Genomic DNA, 16,153 nt, shown 5'->3' with positions numbered 1-16,153 from the left:
TAGGAAATTCCCTGTCTCTCCTGCCACTCTGGGCAGGATGCTGTGACTAGGTTCTTGCTTCTGGAAGGACAGGTGAGGGCTATGAGATGCAAAGCAAAGGAAAGGAATGGAGATTACCTCTCTGCAATGACAAGCTCCCTGGCTCTTGAGATGTGAAGTCACTGGTACAAACAAACAGTTTTTCTCCCTGTTTCAAAGGGGGAATATCCACAGGTTCCACAAAGCTGCTAGGAAACTGCCCTAAAACGAGAAGCAGTTGTCAGCAATGAGCCTTTCCTGTAGCCCACCACCACTCCCTCCTTCCAGATTTTGGGATCTATTAATCTCTTGCTAAAGGAAAATAACCAGCTAGCCAGGGTGCTTCAATAGCATAGTGGAAGAAGAACGAGTCTGGGAGTCAGGAATTCCTGAGGTTTTAAATGCTTAACAGAGAACAAAAAGCTTTGTGCCCTCGGCTCACTCCAGGCAACCAACAGGCTGTGTTCATTACTGGGACTGTGTCATCAGCATGGAGTTTCTGGGAACAGACATACTAGGTTTTTTCTGCTTTCATGGCTTGCTTCCCAGCTCAGAGCCATGATGAGGACTGAGAGATCCAGTAGTGCTGGACCATGAGACCAGTGTCTTGTGAGTGCGCACATCCACCTGGTGCTCCTCACTCTGTAAGGCTTGGATTCTGTGTGGAGTCAGCACAGAAGTCAGGCCACCACACTCGGGATGGCCACGTCTGTGAGTCACAGGTTCTGTCACAGCTTCAGCGCTGCTGAGGCTCCAGGGACCTTCCCCACTTTATCACCTCTGTGCACCTATTTCACCATGGCACCCATTGCTGGATGCCCAGCTATTCTGAACAGGCCACAGCCAGACGGGGCAGCCCACACTGTTGGCCATCACAAGATACCACTCAGCTACTAATTTCAGTCCCAGGAGCACAGGACGTGGCAGAGCCCACTGCAAAGGCCACCAAAAATGTCATTCCTGTCTTTTATGATTTGCGGTAAGGGGATATGATGGAGTACGGGCTAGTAGCATTTCCAGCATTCACTCTTGACGCAATATGGCATCCATGTTCTCCAATAAAACCTGGAGACACCATATCCTAGACACCCAGAACTTTGCACTGGGTTTAGGCAGTTTGGCATATGCTGTCATTAACCTGAGGTGCAACCAGCAGCCCACAGGCTGCTAGCCTTAGTGGCTTTCTTCACAGTTTTAACCAACTCTGCCTCTTTTTCCATGTCTTAGTTTCCTGCTCTGTACATGGAAACAACCTAATGCTGTTAGAAAGTAAGTTGTGGAGCAACATTAATTATTCCCCACAGAGTACTGAGTACTGTTATTGGTAGACTGCAGCACCTCCACAGCTTCTATTCAAAAGCGCTTTTTCAATTCCCTACAACTTTAGCTTAGAAAACTGGGCTGAAAACTACAACAGCTGTTCCAAGGGAAAGCAGGAATGCAAGTGGGTTTTGAGTTAAAGGTCATTAAAAACCATTTGGTTTGACTTCAGCGTGTTTCTTTATGAGCTACAACACACATCTGTTTATTATTCCTTAATAGCTTCATCTTCTTGAGAACAAGCACATCAGTTATGCTGGGAAGCAAAACTGTGGTGAAGTAGATACTGGTGATTTCTGCAGAAGTAATTTGTGCCCAGTGACTTCAGCAGCAGCAGCAGGATCAGGCATGATCAGTTCATTCAATGCCATTTATCAGCTACGAGGAGCACAGGAGAGAAGCCCTCCTCTCCACCTTTGCTCCTAGCCATCTTTGTTTTAGCTAGGAGACAGCTCGTGGATGTTCAGCAATAGCAGCCCCATCTCCATAGCCAGGGATGAAACTGCAGTCCCACCCTCATGCTGAAGACAGTCAGGCTTATGCTTTGAAGTGGCCTGGTTTTCATCTCCCTGAGAGCTCAGACATCCTCTCAACATCAGTATTAAAATGAAAGAGAGCTGCTTGAACAGGGACTACAAGACTATGAGTTGTAGTAAGTGTTTCACCAAGAGCATTTTGCTGCTTCAGAAGTTTCTCACACCCCTCCAAAAGTTTAAGAGGCTTGCGCCCTACTTCAGGCACCCAGATATTGATGGCAGCTTGTGCAGGAAAATGCTTTAAAGCGGAAAGGAGGAAGTGGGACTGAGTCAGAGGGCTCAGAGAGACACATGGACTCTGTTGCTGCATCTCCCACTGACTTGACCTGACAAGGTCACTTGGATGTGGATGCATTTCCACTCTCAGTGCATCTGTTTCCTCTCTCCCCTTCCACTGCCACAGTAGGTCAGCTCATAAACTAGCCAGGAAATGGGCTGTCTCACCATAGAGGATGGAGCAACTAGTATTGTGAAGCTCTCATCTCCTCGAGAACTGACCCTCCACTAATCTCTCTCAAAAAACAACAAGCTGTCTGAATAGTTGATGCAAAGCTGGCAGGAGACCAGTGGCAGGCAACCTGCACCCTCAGTCCCAAGCAAAGTCCCATGAAAGATTTAGTGAATCAAATCTGGTCCTGCACAGTGCTGGCCAAGGGAGGGTGTGCTCATGGAGTAGATGTTTAGCTGGCACATCTATGGATCCAGGTGCAAGCATTTCCAGCTCTTACCTGTGACACCTTCCTTCTTGCCAAGGAGCCAGAACTCATCTACCACGGCCAGGACCTCGATGACATCTCCCACGAAGAGGGGCAGCTCTTCAGAGACGCTGGGACAGAAATCAAAGACTGCTCGTACCACAGAGCCAGCCTCCATTGCACAGGGTCTGAAGGCGGATCAGTACCTAAGGCTGAGACACAGCAGGAAGTTTTTTAGCACCAGAAACACCTAAAATTACCATATATACGCTCAGAAAGTAAAACCCTTCCTGAACACAAGAGGCAGGAACAGTGCGAGGGAGTCCTGTCCTAAACTCCTTGAAACCCCTTGCCATGTGAAGCAAGCCGCAGGAGCCAAGGGTCTCCAGCAATGCAGCCCCCATGATCTAACCTGCCTCCTCCAGCCCCTCTGGCTATCTCTGTGGGGACATGTGTTTGTGCTGCAACGGGGGGAGAAGTAACAAGAAAATTGGAAGTGAATTCCTGTCAGGAAGGAAGCAAGAGGAGGGGAGGAAGCTCAGTGCTTCCCTGACATGCAGGGCAGGGCTCTGAGCCTGCCAGGGCCAGTTGGCCAGACAGCACCACTCACTCGCACGGTCCCACCACGTATGCTGTGGTGGGATGGGCACAGGCATCCCCCTCCCCATGCCACCGCTCAGGGCCACAGGAATCGTGTGCATCACACTTCTGCCCAGCAAGAGAAGAGGCACAAAGTCCACTCAGGCAAGCTCACCCCACCATCCTCTTCCCCACCGCCAAACTCTTCTCACCCCCCCCTTGGCTGACCCAGCCTGGGCATCCCCAGACCTGGCTGGAAATGCCCCTTCTGCCTTCTAGGTACCAGGCTCAGCCATCCCCTGGGAGGCCTCACCATGGCTCTCGGCAGAAGCCAGGCTGAGATGAGGGTGCAGACCCTGTCCAAGGCTCTGGGAGCCAAGGCTGAAATTCCCCATGGCAGGGGACCTGAAGGCAGGCAAACGAACTCATCAAGGGCTATGTCCTGAATTTCCCCTTCCTCTGGAAGCAGCTGTTGAGCCAGGACACTTTTCTGTGTCATCTTTGCTTTGTACCAAGCAGCCTCACCATCAAGGCAATACACCACATCAAGGCAGCAGCAGTCCTGCAGCTTATTCTGCTCCTTCCCCTCTTCCCAGATCCCTCGAGAGGGGAACTGAAAGGTGCATCCGTCCAAGGCAACCAGGAACCCTAAGACTATTCCTCAACATCTGCACCTCAGACTAGTGAATGCTTCCCTTCATCTTCTCATCCCACTGCAATTACGGGCAGAGCATGGCACTGCCGACACCTCTCTGAGGTGTCGAGGCGACGCCAGGATGTCAGCACCCTCTCCACCAGCCCCCCCCCCCGCCCCGACACAGGCGCTTTCCTCCCACATCACAAGCAGAGTCCCTGCTCCTCTGGTTGGACACAACTTCCCTGCAATGGGACCCAACCTCCTCCCCTCCCAAAGCGCCTCTACGTGCACGGTGAACAGTCACCCTCCAAGCGCCGCCCAGCCAGCGATACCCATCCCGTACTCAGCATGGCTTGTCAAACCATCCTGCCTAGCTAACAGCAGAAAGAGCACAGTGACGACACATACCACCACCCACAGTGAACACACGGGGCCCCCCGGACCCCCATTTCTCCATACAGCCACGCACAGCCCACCTGAACCCCGGAGAGTCAGGAAGAGGGGACGCTAACACAGGGAGGAGAAAAACATCGCCGCTGACGAGGTGCAGCCAACTTCCAGCGAGAGTGCCAGCGGGGGATCCAGCCAGGGAAAGGCTTTCTGCTGACTGGACCGCTCTGTTTATCCAGTCCAACTCACCTCCTGGGAACAAAGCGGGTTTGTACTCGGCAGGAACAGCTTCCTCAGCACGTCCCTCCCACCCCCAGCCATGCCCCTGCTGCAGCCAGCACGCTGCGCTCCGGCCCCCGGCCACCCTCACCTTTGCCGTCCCGTCCGTCACTCCTATTGCTGTCCACTGCCTTCCCCATAGCACGTGGGCTCCTTGGGGCACAGGCTGTCCCTTTGTCCACCAGCGTTGTGCTGGCTGTACAAACAAAGAGCCCAATATCCAGCAGCCGACAGCACTTTGCCACCAAAAAGAGATGAATGGACTGGAGTGAATCAGGAGCACAAAGAGCTGCAGTTCAGGGTAGCAGGAACCTACTGAGGCGGAAGGAGTAACAGTATTAAAAACATGACCATGTGGAGCAGGGAAAAAGATGGAAGAGCCATCAATTAGCTTGGAAATACTAAAGACAAGGAAGGAGCCTTCCGCTGTTTGAGGTGGGGTGGCTGGTACATGCTGCTGCATGCTCCGACGGGAACAGGAGAGCAGCAGCGACAGGCGCAGCAGTAGCAGCCCCTTGCAGGCACCTGGGGTGCCTTCCACCCTGCAGACAGGCTGCCGACTGAGCTCAGGGTCCCAGGAATCCTTGCCATACTCTGAGTATGCAAACTGCACAGCTGCACTGGACAAAAGGGGGAGAAAAAGATTGCAGGCATAATTGCTGCCTTGGGGTGAGATTCTTGTGAGTGAGATTTCTTGCATTTCTTCTGTCAAAGGTGGAATGTAAGAGTGGGGCTGAGAAGTGCAAGGATTACAGCATGTGTGCTGCAGACCCAAACCCTGGGTTTGCTGCAGTCACTGGCACTGAGGATACAGCCCTCCCACTGCCCGGGGCTCAGATCCTGCCCATGAAAACAGCAGTCTCATTTCCTTAATTCACCTGCAGCTCTGGGGACTCATTCATTAAAATGAACAAGATTTTCCAATGAGACAGAAGATTGAGAGGGGCAGGCAGGACTGCAATTGTTTCACCATGTATATATTAATTGCAGTTATAATAAAACACGGGCACTAAAATATTCATGTGAAAAGCATTCCCTGAGAGCCAGCCCATGAGGTAAGAAAGCATGAAGTAACTTCTGAAACTGCCAAAAAAAGAATCCCAACAAGCTCATGTTCCCTCAGCAGTACCAAGAAGAGCAGGATCACTCCCTGACTCCATCTGAGTCTAGACAGTATGCCCCTGTATTCAAAAGCAGTGAATCAGTCTTGTGGGGTTTGCTTGCTCCGTAACATGAATTGAACACAAAATATTATGTTTTCCAGGATCCTGGCCTTGTCTTACTCCATGGAGTGCTGCCTGCCAACATTTTCGCCAAACCCCCACCTAGAGAAGGAAGCCTCCCAGCATCTTCCAGACTGAAAACTTACTGACTCCAACTCTTCAGGCTTAATGGCAGACCCGAGCTTCACCCAGATCCACCCTAGATCTGATGAAAACAAACATGCAGCAGCAGCTCATGCAGAGGCTCCAGCAGGAAGAGCAGATTGCAGGGAGAGCCGGGCTCCGCCTGCTATCCCCAGTGAGTCACGGCTCCTGACGGCAGGCCAAGCACCATCCCCTCTCACCTCAAGGATGGGTGATGCCTGCCTGCCAGAGGGAGGGATGGAGGGAGGGAGGGCTCCTCCACAACTGAGCAAACACTGGGACTTCATGCTGGCGGAGGTCAGGACTGCAAATTGCAGAACTCTTGCCCCCGCCTAGCAGCAGATCCGCATCCAAAGACAGCCTCACTGTGCAAGTATGAAGCTGCAGCGCAGCAGCGAACTCGCCCTGCTGAGAACACGCTGCCTCTGTCTCGCTGCCTGACCCTGCACAAACTAGGTAACGTGTTCCTGGCGCCCGACTGCAGCCCGCCTGGTGCCAAGCTCCGGGCCTGACACAACAGCATTGTGCAGCAAGGCAGAGAGTGGATTCCCAGAGCATTAATCACTCCCCCCAGCCTGCCTGCATGCATGCTCAGCACACATTAACATTACCTCCATGGAAGACTGCCTATCCCATTTCTCCATTAGCTCTGGAGCGTGTCTGATTCAGTGTGGGCTGATGAAAGGAGGGACCAGAATGAAATAATGCCTATTAACTCTGTTACAATATTGTTTTGAGACCTTCAGCACAGACTGGACCAAGCCACAGCAGACAAGAGAAGGCATTTACACACTGACTCAGACAACTTCTTGCCTTCCTCTCTTTTTGCAGCTGAAATCAGGCAGGGTAAGAAGTCTCAAACGATGGACTCACCAGCACCGAATTATTGTCAGGCATTTACTCAAAGTGTCATCACTTAGGTGAAAGCAGACCTACTGGAGATGGTGTATAAATGCCCTTTTTGTATCTTTTTGATGGTAAGCGTGAGCAAACGAGTCACTGATTAATTTCTGTACCTTAGAAACAGGAGTTCTGTCTTCCCTGCTTTTGCTGAAAGACACTGAAGCAAGGATTTCAAGCACTTAAGAGCTAAGGCAGCAACATGAAGAGACCATTTTAGGCTGATTACAAAAAGTATTAATAGCCCCAGTAAAAGGAGAGACCCAGAGGGTTTGCAGACAGCTAATCCGGTGGCATACCCAAAGCGCTGATCAGATCATGAGATAAAAAGCAGTAATGGATGGACGCCATAAATTTAGCAGAAAGAAAACCAAACTTCACAGGCAGTATCACCACTCGTTTCCCTCTAAATATCACCTTTTAGCTTCTCACTCAAGAGGCAGTGCCGTTAGAACTGGCTATGGTCAGCACTACAGCACTGTAACTGAGAAACTAACACATCACCAAACAGACCAAAAAATGCGGTGCTGGCTTCCACAGGCACACTTGGTTTGCACAAGAGGGACAAGTGGATTCTTGTGCAGCAGATGTCTCAGCCTCTTTAAATCCTTAGAGCCTGCCTGAGCAGTAGACCAGGAAGGACTCAGATTCCCAGAAATGTACAAAAGCCAAGTTTGTTGCAGAATGAATAAATAAATTAATATGAAAAATATTAAACAAATACTGCCAGTTATCTTTTCTTAAAATTGAAAAATGCCATGCATTTCACCTATGCGTTTTCACAGCTCCTTCCACTCATTATAGCTTAATGCCTGTTCACTGAAAACACAATCCACCCCCAGAGATGGAGATGCCCCTCGGCCCCGTTCAGTGCATTCTCCAGCCACTGGGTCTGGCTTTGGTAAGAGATTTGCTGCAGCTCTCACTGCACTCCAGGCTGCAGGATCGGTACCTAACATGCAGTGGGAGGAAACCAAGAGTGCTGTTTGGCTTCTCACGTGATTGTGTCAAGCTTACTAACTATATGCCGAGGCATCTTCCCTACTCTTTTCCCCTGTTCCTCCCCGTGGTCTCCAAATATGCCCTCCTTTCCTCCTCCTTACCCCACTGCATCTGCACCGCCTGCACAGTCCTCATCCGCACTTCATGGGTAGGACATTGCCTGCACACCAGCACGCCCTGACCGCTCACGCCAGCCTTCAGAGCCGCCTCACCACCCACAGTCACTCCCCCTGCTCGGAGCAGAACATGTTGCTCGGTAAGCCCCTGGAGGTCCTTGCTTGCCTGCACATTCCTGGGTGGGACAAACAATACCGTGTTGAGCCAGGCCGCCTGGGCCCTGGCTGGAGATACTGCCAATGCAGGGACTGCGGCTCTGGCAAACTGCAGAGCTGACCCTACAAACCCCAGAGAACAGACGAGGCAGCAAGCAGGGCAAAAACCTGCCGAATAGTGCGGAGGAGAGGAGCCTTCTCCCACCAGGGAAATGCTGACCACTGCAGCCTCTCGTTAGGACGTGCTGCTTGTCCCAGCAGATCCCAAAGAGTCCCCCCGCTGAGCTTCACATAGTGGGAAACAGGAGATCTCCTCTTATGCACTCCATCTTCTAACCCCATACGCCTCCCAGGCAGAAGAGAAATCTCCTCACTTTAAAAGAAATAGCTTCTTTTCCTTCACCTGCAACCTGACATATAAAAAAAACATTAAAATGAGTAAATTTAGATTGGATTGCCAAGCCCTCCCGAACCAGGACTGCCAAGGACAAGGGCTGCTTGAGTAACCTCTGGCCTCCCACCACACATGTGCGATAGTTTGGGTATTTGCCTCAGGAGCTCTGCCACGTACCACACAAGCCATTCAAACCACTTCTTCCCTCCAGCTGGGCCCTGGCTGTCACAAGCGTTGCAGGACGTGGCTGAGGACAGGCTGGTGGCATTTGTGTGGGGTAAGCGTAGCTTGGGGAGGAAGGAAAAGAAGCTCGTGCTGGGCCAGGCTGTGAGCAAAGGAAAGTCATCTGGAAACTAGAGCACAGCATCAATTTTTAATGCAAAGCAGAACACCTTGCCACAACATGTGACCAAGGAGACTGTGATGGATATTTAATCTCTGGCACTGGGGACCCAAGCACGCAAAGGCCAGAACACCAGCTTAGGAGACAAGAGTTTCCCAAATTCTCTACGGAGTGGCTGCACGCACCTTACAGACCCCATTACCGAGTCCCATCTTCTCCCACCTGAGGCATGCAGTTGTCTCTCTTGCCATTTTTGCAGACAGGCTAAAACAATACAACTTAGAATAAGGAACAGACAAAATCCCAAGAGCAGCACCACTTCTGCTGTGCGGTACCCGTGGCTGGGCTCCTGGGGGCAAGTAGTATACAGTCACAAAATTATTCATTACACCTTGAGTACATATCCGAAACAGGTTGAACTGGGGCTACAGGGACATTCCTCAACACAGGAGCACTTGACTTTGCACCCTGAACAATATTTTTCAAGACAGCTTTTGGACAGAAGCTCATTACGATGCTTGGGTTGCTGGGCAGGGAGTCCAGAAATCTGGAAATTACTCGAGTTTGACTTGGAAGCTCTGCTCTTTGCCCACCTTTGCTCCTGTTCTGCGCTGCTCGTTATCTCAAAAGAACCTAAATACCTGGCAGGGACTCTGCTGATACCTGGCATCACGTGGACCTCTTCCTTTCAGAGCCCCCAGGTGCTCCTGAGAAGGAAGCAATAGATTTTATTTCCTAACAGAAAGGTTCTAAAGATAAGACAAAGTAAAAGCTGTGTTGCTCAGAAGTGTGTTGAGCAATCCTTAGAACATGATTAGAAAAATACTTTTGCTGGAGGTCGAGGGGAAATTATCAGTTAAGGTAGTGAAGTGCTAAGGTAAGCACAACTCAGGCTGCCCCATCCAAGCTCACATCACCACAGTCACAAAGTCCATCTGAACAGTCACTCACTGCCGGGACACCTCAACCGTGTGCCAAACCCTGAGACATCACACAGCCACGCTTCCCACGATGGCGAGCAGAGCCGGTGCTCTGCAAGGCTCTGAGTGTCACTCCTTTCCTCTCCCCTGCTGCTCAGTTCCTCCCATCCCATTGCTAAGTTACCATTTCTCTAAAATCGTTATATGTTCGTACTAGTTTTTAATGTCACTGCTAATCCTAAGCGGAGCAGCTGGAGAGAGAACTGAAACCTTTGGCCTTGGCAGAGCAGAGATTTCAAGAACAGAACAGCAGAAGAAGCCAGCTCAGAGATGTGGGCATTACTGGCGCTATGGAGCGCCTCGCAAACAAGCAGGACACATTTAGACACAATGCCCAGCATGACTTGCAGCCAGAGGAGTGAGTAAAGATGAGGGGGATGATGGTGACGTCTTGTAGCACGGTACAGAGGCTGTATTTGGCAAAGCATCTGCAAAACTGCAAATTCTGTATCTACAAACTCTTCCAGGCCTTTTGCAGAGGAAAAGACAGAATCGTAATGGAAGCGAAGGAGAGAATGGCAGAGGCAAGGGAAGAGAGAGCCTTTTCAGAAGAAACTGAAAGTCATGGAAACATGACAAACCTCAAAACAGATGTTAATGCTTATGACACAACTAGAGCCTTCCTGGGTACTATGGCAAGGAGAACGAGATGCGAAAGGACGGAGGTGGGGGGAGTACTTCAAATGCCAGGAACGGCAGCATGTTTGAACTCAGAGCGCAAACTGTGTCAAGGACAGGATCAGCTGAGGCACCGCTTGGGGTCAGCAAAAGGGTCAGCACAGGAGCAGCAGCAGCCTCTCAGGAGGTGTTGAGCGTGAGCCAAGCCTCCATCTCCTGGTGAGGCCACTGGAGGAAGCACCTCCAGTTCATCTCTGGTAAAATACAAAGCGACAGTGTCAGGCAGGCAGCAACACGGAGGGATTTGCGTTTGCCAGAGTGAGAATGGGAGGGAACTCTTGGGAGTTTCTCTTCCCAGGCTGGCACAAGCAGAGTGGATGCTCTCAGAGGAGCACCCTGGGAAGGCACAGTGCTGCAGCATGGAGCTTCTGCTCTCTGTGTGCAACCACCTGTGCCACCCTTCACCAATGCCACTGCTCCAGGCTCTTAGTGCTGGACCACTCCAGGCCCCGGATGCCCACAGAGTTTCTACAGGGCCAGGTGCTCTCCTGCAACAAGCTGTCCACCACCAGCCACATGCCTGCCTGGTGGGTGACCACCCTGAGTTACCACTGTCTGCACAGACACAGCTTAAGAGACCAAAATCCCAACAGATGCAATGTGGGGAGTAGACAGGCAGCTCCCGCTGTACCCCACAGCTGCTCCATGCTGCCAATGTGCCCGAAGTGCTCCCAGGGCAGCGTGGGACGGAGTCGGCGGGTTACAGCGAGCACCCAGCCAGGTGCACAGGGCTGGAGGGCCACACGCTGCCGCAGTCCAGCTGCTGGCACGAGGGGAGAGCACCCACCCGAGCTAGCAGCACCCACCCGAGCTAGCAGCACCCCAGCCAGGGGCACCCGCCACCCTCGCACCGGCCAGCGCGGCCCAAGGCAGCCCCCCGGCCCGGGGCAGCCCCGGGGCCTCGGCGGGGCGGCGCGGGGGAGAGGGTGCCGGTACGGGCTGCGAGGGCAGGAGGCGCCGGGCCGGGCAGGAGGCGCCGGGCTGAGGCGGGGGCCGCGGCAGAGGCGCGGGGCCGGGCCGCACCGGAGGCCCGGCGGAGGCGCAGGCCGGGCGGCCGCGGGGGCGCGCAGGGCGGGGGGAGGCAGGCGGGCGGCCGACGGGGCGGCGGCTAGGCCAGGCGGCGGCGGGCAGGGAGCGCCCGGCTCCCCGCGGCCGTTCCGGCGGGTCCCTACCTTTTCCCGGCCCGCTCCGGGCGCCGCGGCCGCTCCGGCCCTGCGGGTCCCGCTCCCGCCTCCGCCCCCCCGCGGCCGCCCAGCCCCGCCCGGGCCCCGGCCGGCCCGGCCCCCCGCGCCCGCCGGGCCTCTCAGGGCCCCGCCCGGCCCCGCGGCCCGCCCCGCCGCCCGGCTGCCTCCGCACGGCCCGGCGTGGCGGGCCCGGGGTGGTGCCGCCGGGAGGCTGCGGCCAGGGCCGGCGGGACGCGCCGGAGCTGCTCCGCAGGGCCTGGCCCGCAGCCTGGGGACCTCGGGACCCGCGGGTGACATGGGGACATCCCCCTTGGCAGCACCGCTCGGCCCCAGACTTCGAGACAACCCCCCCGGCGGCACGCGGGGACACGCCGATGTGGGACACGCTGCCCAGCGTGGGGTGACAGGCGTGGGGACGTGGGGTGCAGCCACCCCTGTAGCCGCCAGGCTGGGGCACAGCACCTGCGTGCCATGCACCCGTGCTAGGGTGCTGAGGGAGCACCCAGGAGCCCAGCACAGAGCAAGACAGGCAGCTGCCTGTGCAAACCCTCTTCGACTTCTTCCCTACAAAGTGCTGCCGCCTCCCAGACGTCAGCAGCACCGGGGCTCCCCTTCCCCGCTGTCGCCTTCTCCTGGGAGTCTCTTGCTGCCTTGTGGGCTTCAGCTTTGGCAGCAGCTGATGAGTGGGTCTACTCTGTCCATCTGGTGCAGTCTCAGTTTTGCTGCTAGGAGCTGGCTTTGGCTGCTTAGATACATCGTAAGATCATGCCAGAGCATCAAGATGGAGAAAACCAAATTTAAAAAAAAAAAAAAAAAAGTGACAGGGAGGGCCAGTTTGTGCATCACGCAGGGGTCAAGCACACCACGTACAGTAGGTCCCGCACTGGTTTTCCTGGCAGGCCAAAAACAGCCTCCATGCCCCAAGGGATACCATCCCTCAGCAACATGTTGTAAAGCCCTGAGTCCCTCAGCCCCCAGAGCAGTTATCGCTGTTTGGCACTTGTTTGTGCATTTAGCTACACTTCTCCATAGCAACCGCCCAGATCCCAGCTTGGCTTGCCACCAGCCAGGAGCGGGGCGTGCAGAGCGCGTCGCACGCACCGCTGTCAGTCGTGTAAGTACATGCGCAGGCTGGGCGCTGATTCCCCGTCTGCTCTCCTGAGGCGGGGACCCACACTGCTGGCACGGCGCAATGCTGTTGGCAGAGGGCCTGAAGCTGCCCAGGAAACCGGGTGCTCTCTTCCCCGCAGGTACAGTTGCTTGTGTACGGTTTGCTAGAGCTGAAGAATGGATGCCAGCCCTTGCCACAGGGTTTTAGATGTTGTCCTCTGAGCCCAAAAGTTCTGCTGTTCTTGCCTGCTGAGACAGGTTTTGAGCTTTTTTCATCATTCCAACCCCTCCTGCAACCTTTCAGGTCACCGCCATGACCAACCCACCTCTGCTGACATCCCCAGCAAAGCTGCCTCACTCTAAGTTCAGCTATTTGTATTTTCCCTTTTCCTGCCTCCCTTATGCCAGCCACAGAAACCAGCACGCATCGCATACACAGGGTCCCATCCGCCCTCCCCACTGGGGCTCCTGCTCATCCCAAGATCCTCACAGTCTTGCTTGTAAGAGTTTTGGTTCATTCTTCTGGGCCTGGCTTCACTTTGTTTACATGTTTCTCCAGTGTCTGCATGCAGTTCTGGTCCCTCCTCTCAGAAAGGGTTAAAGAGAATGGAAGAAGGTTTGGAGGCAGGCGGTAAGGATGCTCAGAGGTATGGGAACAGACTGTACAGTGAACAACCACGTAGGCTGGGACTCTCCAGCTTGGAAGAAGGACATAGGGTGGAGGAAGAGGTCTACAAAATCATGAGTGGCCCAGAGAGGATGGGGAGGATCGACTGTTCGCTGTGTCTTCTGACACAAACCTGTCAGCTGCTTTTGCCTTGACGGGAGCCTCAAAAGAACACGAAACCACTGCGCTGCAGATGTTATGTCCAAAGGTTTAGTGCCGTTTTTAGCCCACGCTTCTTGCAACACTGAGGGCTAAGTTCATGGCAAGCCTTTGAGAGGCGTGCTTAAGAGAGTGCTGCCTCGGAAACATTTTGTAACCATGTTTTCACGTGGAGAACTCGGCTATGGCCAAGTGGAGCTTTACCAAACTGTTCAACACAAAAATATTCAGAGCTGGGAGGAGAATGAGCTGGACAAATCCTAGCCCAGAAAGAGAGAGAGTCCTCCAGAAGGTTGTATCTCGTAGAAACCCTCTTGTAGGGGAAAAAGCTTGCAACTGAGACTCTAATTTTGCTGCTGCACTGCCAAACCCACAGCAGCCTGCAAGGGTGAGTGACGTGGCCTCCTGGGCTAGCTGTCCTGTTCTAGAGAAGAAACCCCCCCTCCTCTGACTCTGCTCTGGAAAGGAGAATTGAGATGGTCCTGCATTTTCTAGGACCACAAGAGGGCAACATGAGAGCACCCTGCACCCAGCAGGCTCAGCAAGGCGACCCGTGACAGTGCTGGGATGCGGGTGGCATGGGCAGTTCTGTGCAGGCTGAGCATCACCCTGTCCAGGGACTGCCCAGCTGAATTAAGCCAACTGAAGGCTGCTCCCTGGAAGCCCTTTCCTTGCTCTCAGCTTCATACACATCCTCAGAGGTGAGTGGTTAGCTCAGCCAGCTGAGCTAGTGCTGTGGTTTGGGGGCAGCAATATCTTCCCGCACGTGGGTTGGACACGTGGTGACAGCAGACCCTTCTCCATGCTGCATGGGGCCAGGCTGTGGGATGCAGGGTGGCCTCCCTCATCCTGCCTGCATGTCCACCAGGAAATCTTTTGGGTGAATGTGCACTGACACATGGCTTCAAACAGGAGGGTCCAGCATCTGGAGTGATGTTGCTGGGTGTGGCCAGGGGAAGAGGTGTTAAACCACACAGGAGTTTGAACATCTCAGCCTTATGGTCCTTTTTCACTTCCTTCTGCCACCGAAAGATAAAAAATGAGAGAGTCTGAATTCAGCTTTGGTTGTAAATGTGGAACTGGCCGGTGTCTCCAGCCCACGCTGGCCTCTGCAGACCAAAATCACTCACAGCCAGGGTTAAGTGCACTACCATTCCTGGCACTTTTTTGCACTAGCCTGTATAAATACCCTGCGAGGGACAGTTTGCTCTGCCTTTCCAAGAACAGGCATGACAGAGAAACAGCTTCTGTTAGCAGACAGAGCTACAAGAGTGTGTGTGTGCTGCTAGGGCTGAAAATGCTGCTAGCATCTTGTAGCAGACACAGAGGAGGAGGTGATGGTGAGGGATGAAGTGCAGAACATTGCCTATGCAGTAGGGTGAGAGAGGTTGATCATGAGGGATGAAGAGATGCTTGGAAAAGAGGAGGAGCAAGGGGATGTCTGGGGGACACTTTCTGGACAGGCTTGAGACATGGAGAGATCCAGTGCAACGGAGGGCTGTATGGGGGAGATTGGGATAACCAGCCAAGGAAAAATAAATCGCTGGGGCACATGGGTAGGACTATTTATCCCTCTGGAGTTATTTATTTTCTATGAAGAATGCTAGAAAGGTTTTGCCTGCTTAAGATATTTTTACCATGGAAATAACCAGCTTTGTTTCTACTCTTGCTTCTGCTCCAAACCTGCCCACATAGCCTAAGCAGCATTTTAAGGCCCAGCCTGTAGTACCCCACCTCACTGAACTATGGATCATGCCTTCCCTAACCCAATTACAGCTCACATGGCTTGTGCTGTACCTGCCCAGCACACGGCTGGCATCAAGCATCCGCACTTCCCTGTTGGACATTAACAGGACCAAGGTTCAGGGTTTTTGTCTCAAAGGAACACCAAATCACCTGTCTTGCACTCCTACTCATCACCAGTTGTCAGACCTCACCTCGTTGCTCCTGTGCTCAGACTAATAGTTTGTGTTGGCTAGAGCAGACCCTTCAGTGAGCCATCTGTTTGGGTCTGAAGACATAAGGAGACGGGATAATCCCTGGCTTTTGCCAGCATGTATCGTTTCAGCCTGACTACAAATAATCCAAACCAGCTACCAGAAAGTCCCATCTGCACATCAAGATAAATGTGACATCAGCCAGGAGATGACCTTGGACCACCACCTCCCAGTGCTGCATTCCTACTTGTGGCGTTGCCAACCAGCGATAGCTGTGCTATGCGTGGGACAAACTGTGTTCAGAGCTGGTCACATCACTGACGGCTTTAAAACGGACCTCCCCCTAACTTCAGGGTCTACAGGCAGCAACCATCCTTACCTGAGGGAGAAGCATGGCACTTGCACCCAGAGGACTAGTGCCAGGATTCACGTGCCCAGCTTGTGAGTGCAGCAGTCAAAGACCAGGGCCTGAATTCATTCTCCCTGGTATGCACTCGTGTCTGGGCATCTCACGTGGGCTGTAGCAACTGAGTCCAGGAGTAAAGGGAGCAGAGCTCTCCGAGATGGAGCGAGTGCAGAAGAGCTCAGCAGCTACAGACACACTGCCCAGGGAACTGCAGCCCAGGCACGTTTTGTTGTGAATGACTTCACGATTTGCTCAGGGATTAAATACTTCCTCGTTTAATAACCTAATAGTTTGGGCTAG

The 16,153-nt window shown here is 53.4% G+C and overlaps 1 protein-coding gene across 5 annotated transcripts in view; it reads right to left on the bottom strand.

Annotated features, from left to right (window-relative positions):
• The window catches only part of DNMBP (dynamin binding protein), a 36,385-nt gene extending 24,759 nt beyond the window's left edge, over nucleotides 1-11,626 (bottom strand). Inside the window, exons 1-5 of one of the 5 annotated variants that reach the window (XM_072869628.1) lie at nucleotides 5,824-6,334; nucleotides 4,546-4,769; nucleotides 4,262-4,427; nucleotides 2,603-2,781; nucleotides 118-240 (exon numbers count right to left, since the gene is read on the bottom strand). In XM_072869628.1, coding sequence (XP_072725729.1) covers nucleotides 118-240; nucleotides 2,603-2,747 — 268 coding nt within the window. In that variant the 5' untranslated portion in view covers nucleotides 2,748-2,781; nucleotides 4,262-4,427; nucleotides 4,546-4,769; nucleotides 5,824-6,334. Of the gene's footprint in view, nucleotides 1-117; nucleotides 241-2,602; nucleotides 2,782-4,261; nucleotides 4,428-4,545; nucleotides 4,770-5,823; nucleotides 6,335-11,562 lie in introns of those variants that run through there. The other 4 variants (XM_072869625.1, XM_072869627.1, XM_072869626.1 and 1 more) reach the window with 4 other exon arrangements.
• Nucleotides 11,627-16,153: the final 4,527 nt, after the last annotated feature.

Source organism: Ciconia boyciana, chromosome 8 (assembly GCF_034638445.1).
Source record: "Ciconia boyciana chromosome 8, ASM3463844v1, whole genome shotgun sequence".
Classification (NCBI taxonomy): domain Eukaryota; kingdom Metazoa; phylum Chordata; class Aves; order Ciconiiformes; family Ciconiidae; genus Ciconia; species Ciconia boyciana.
The sequence above is the reverse complement of the archived record's forward strand: the minus strand, read 5'-3'. Positions and strand labels throughout refer to the sequence as shown.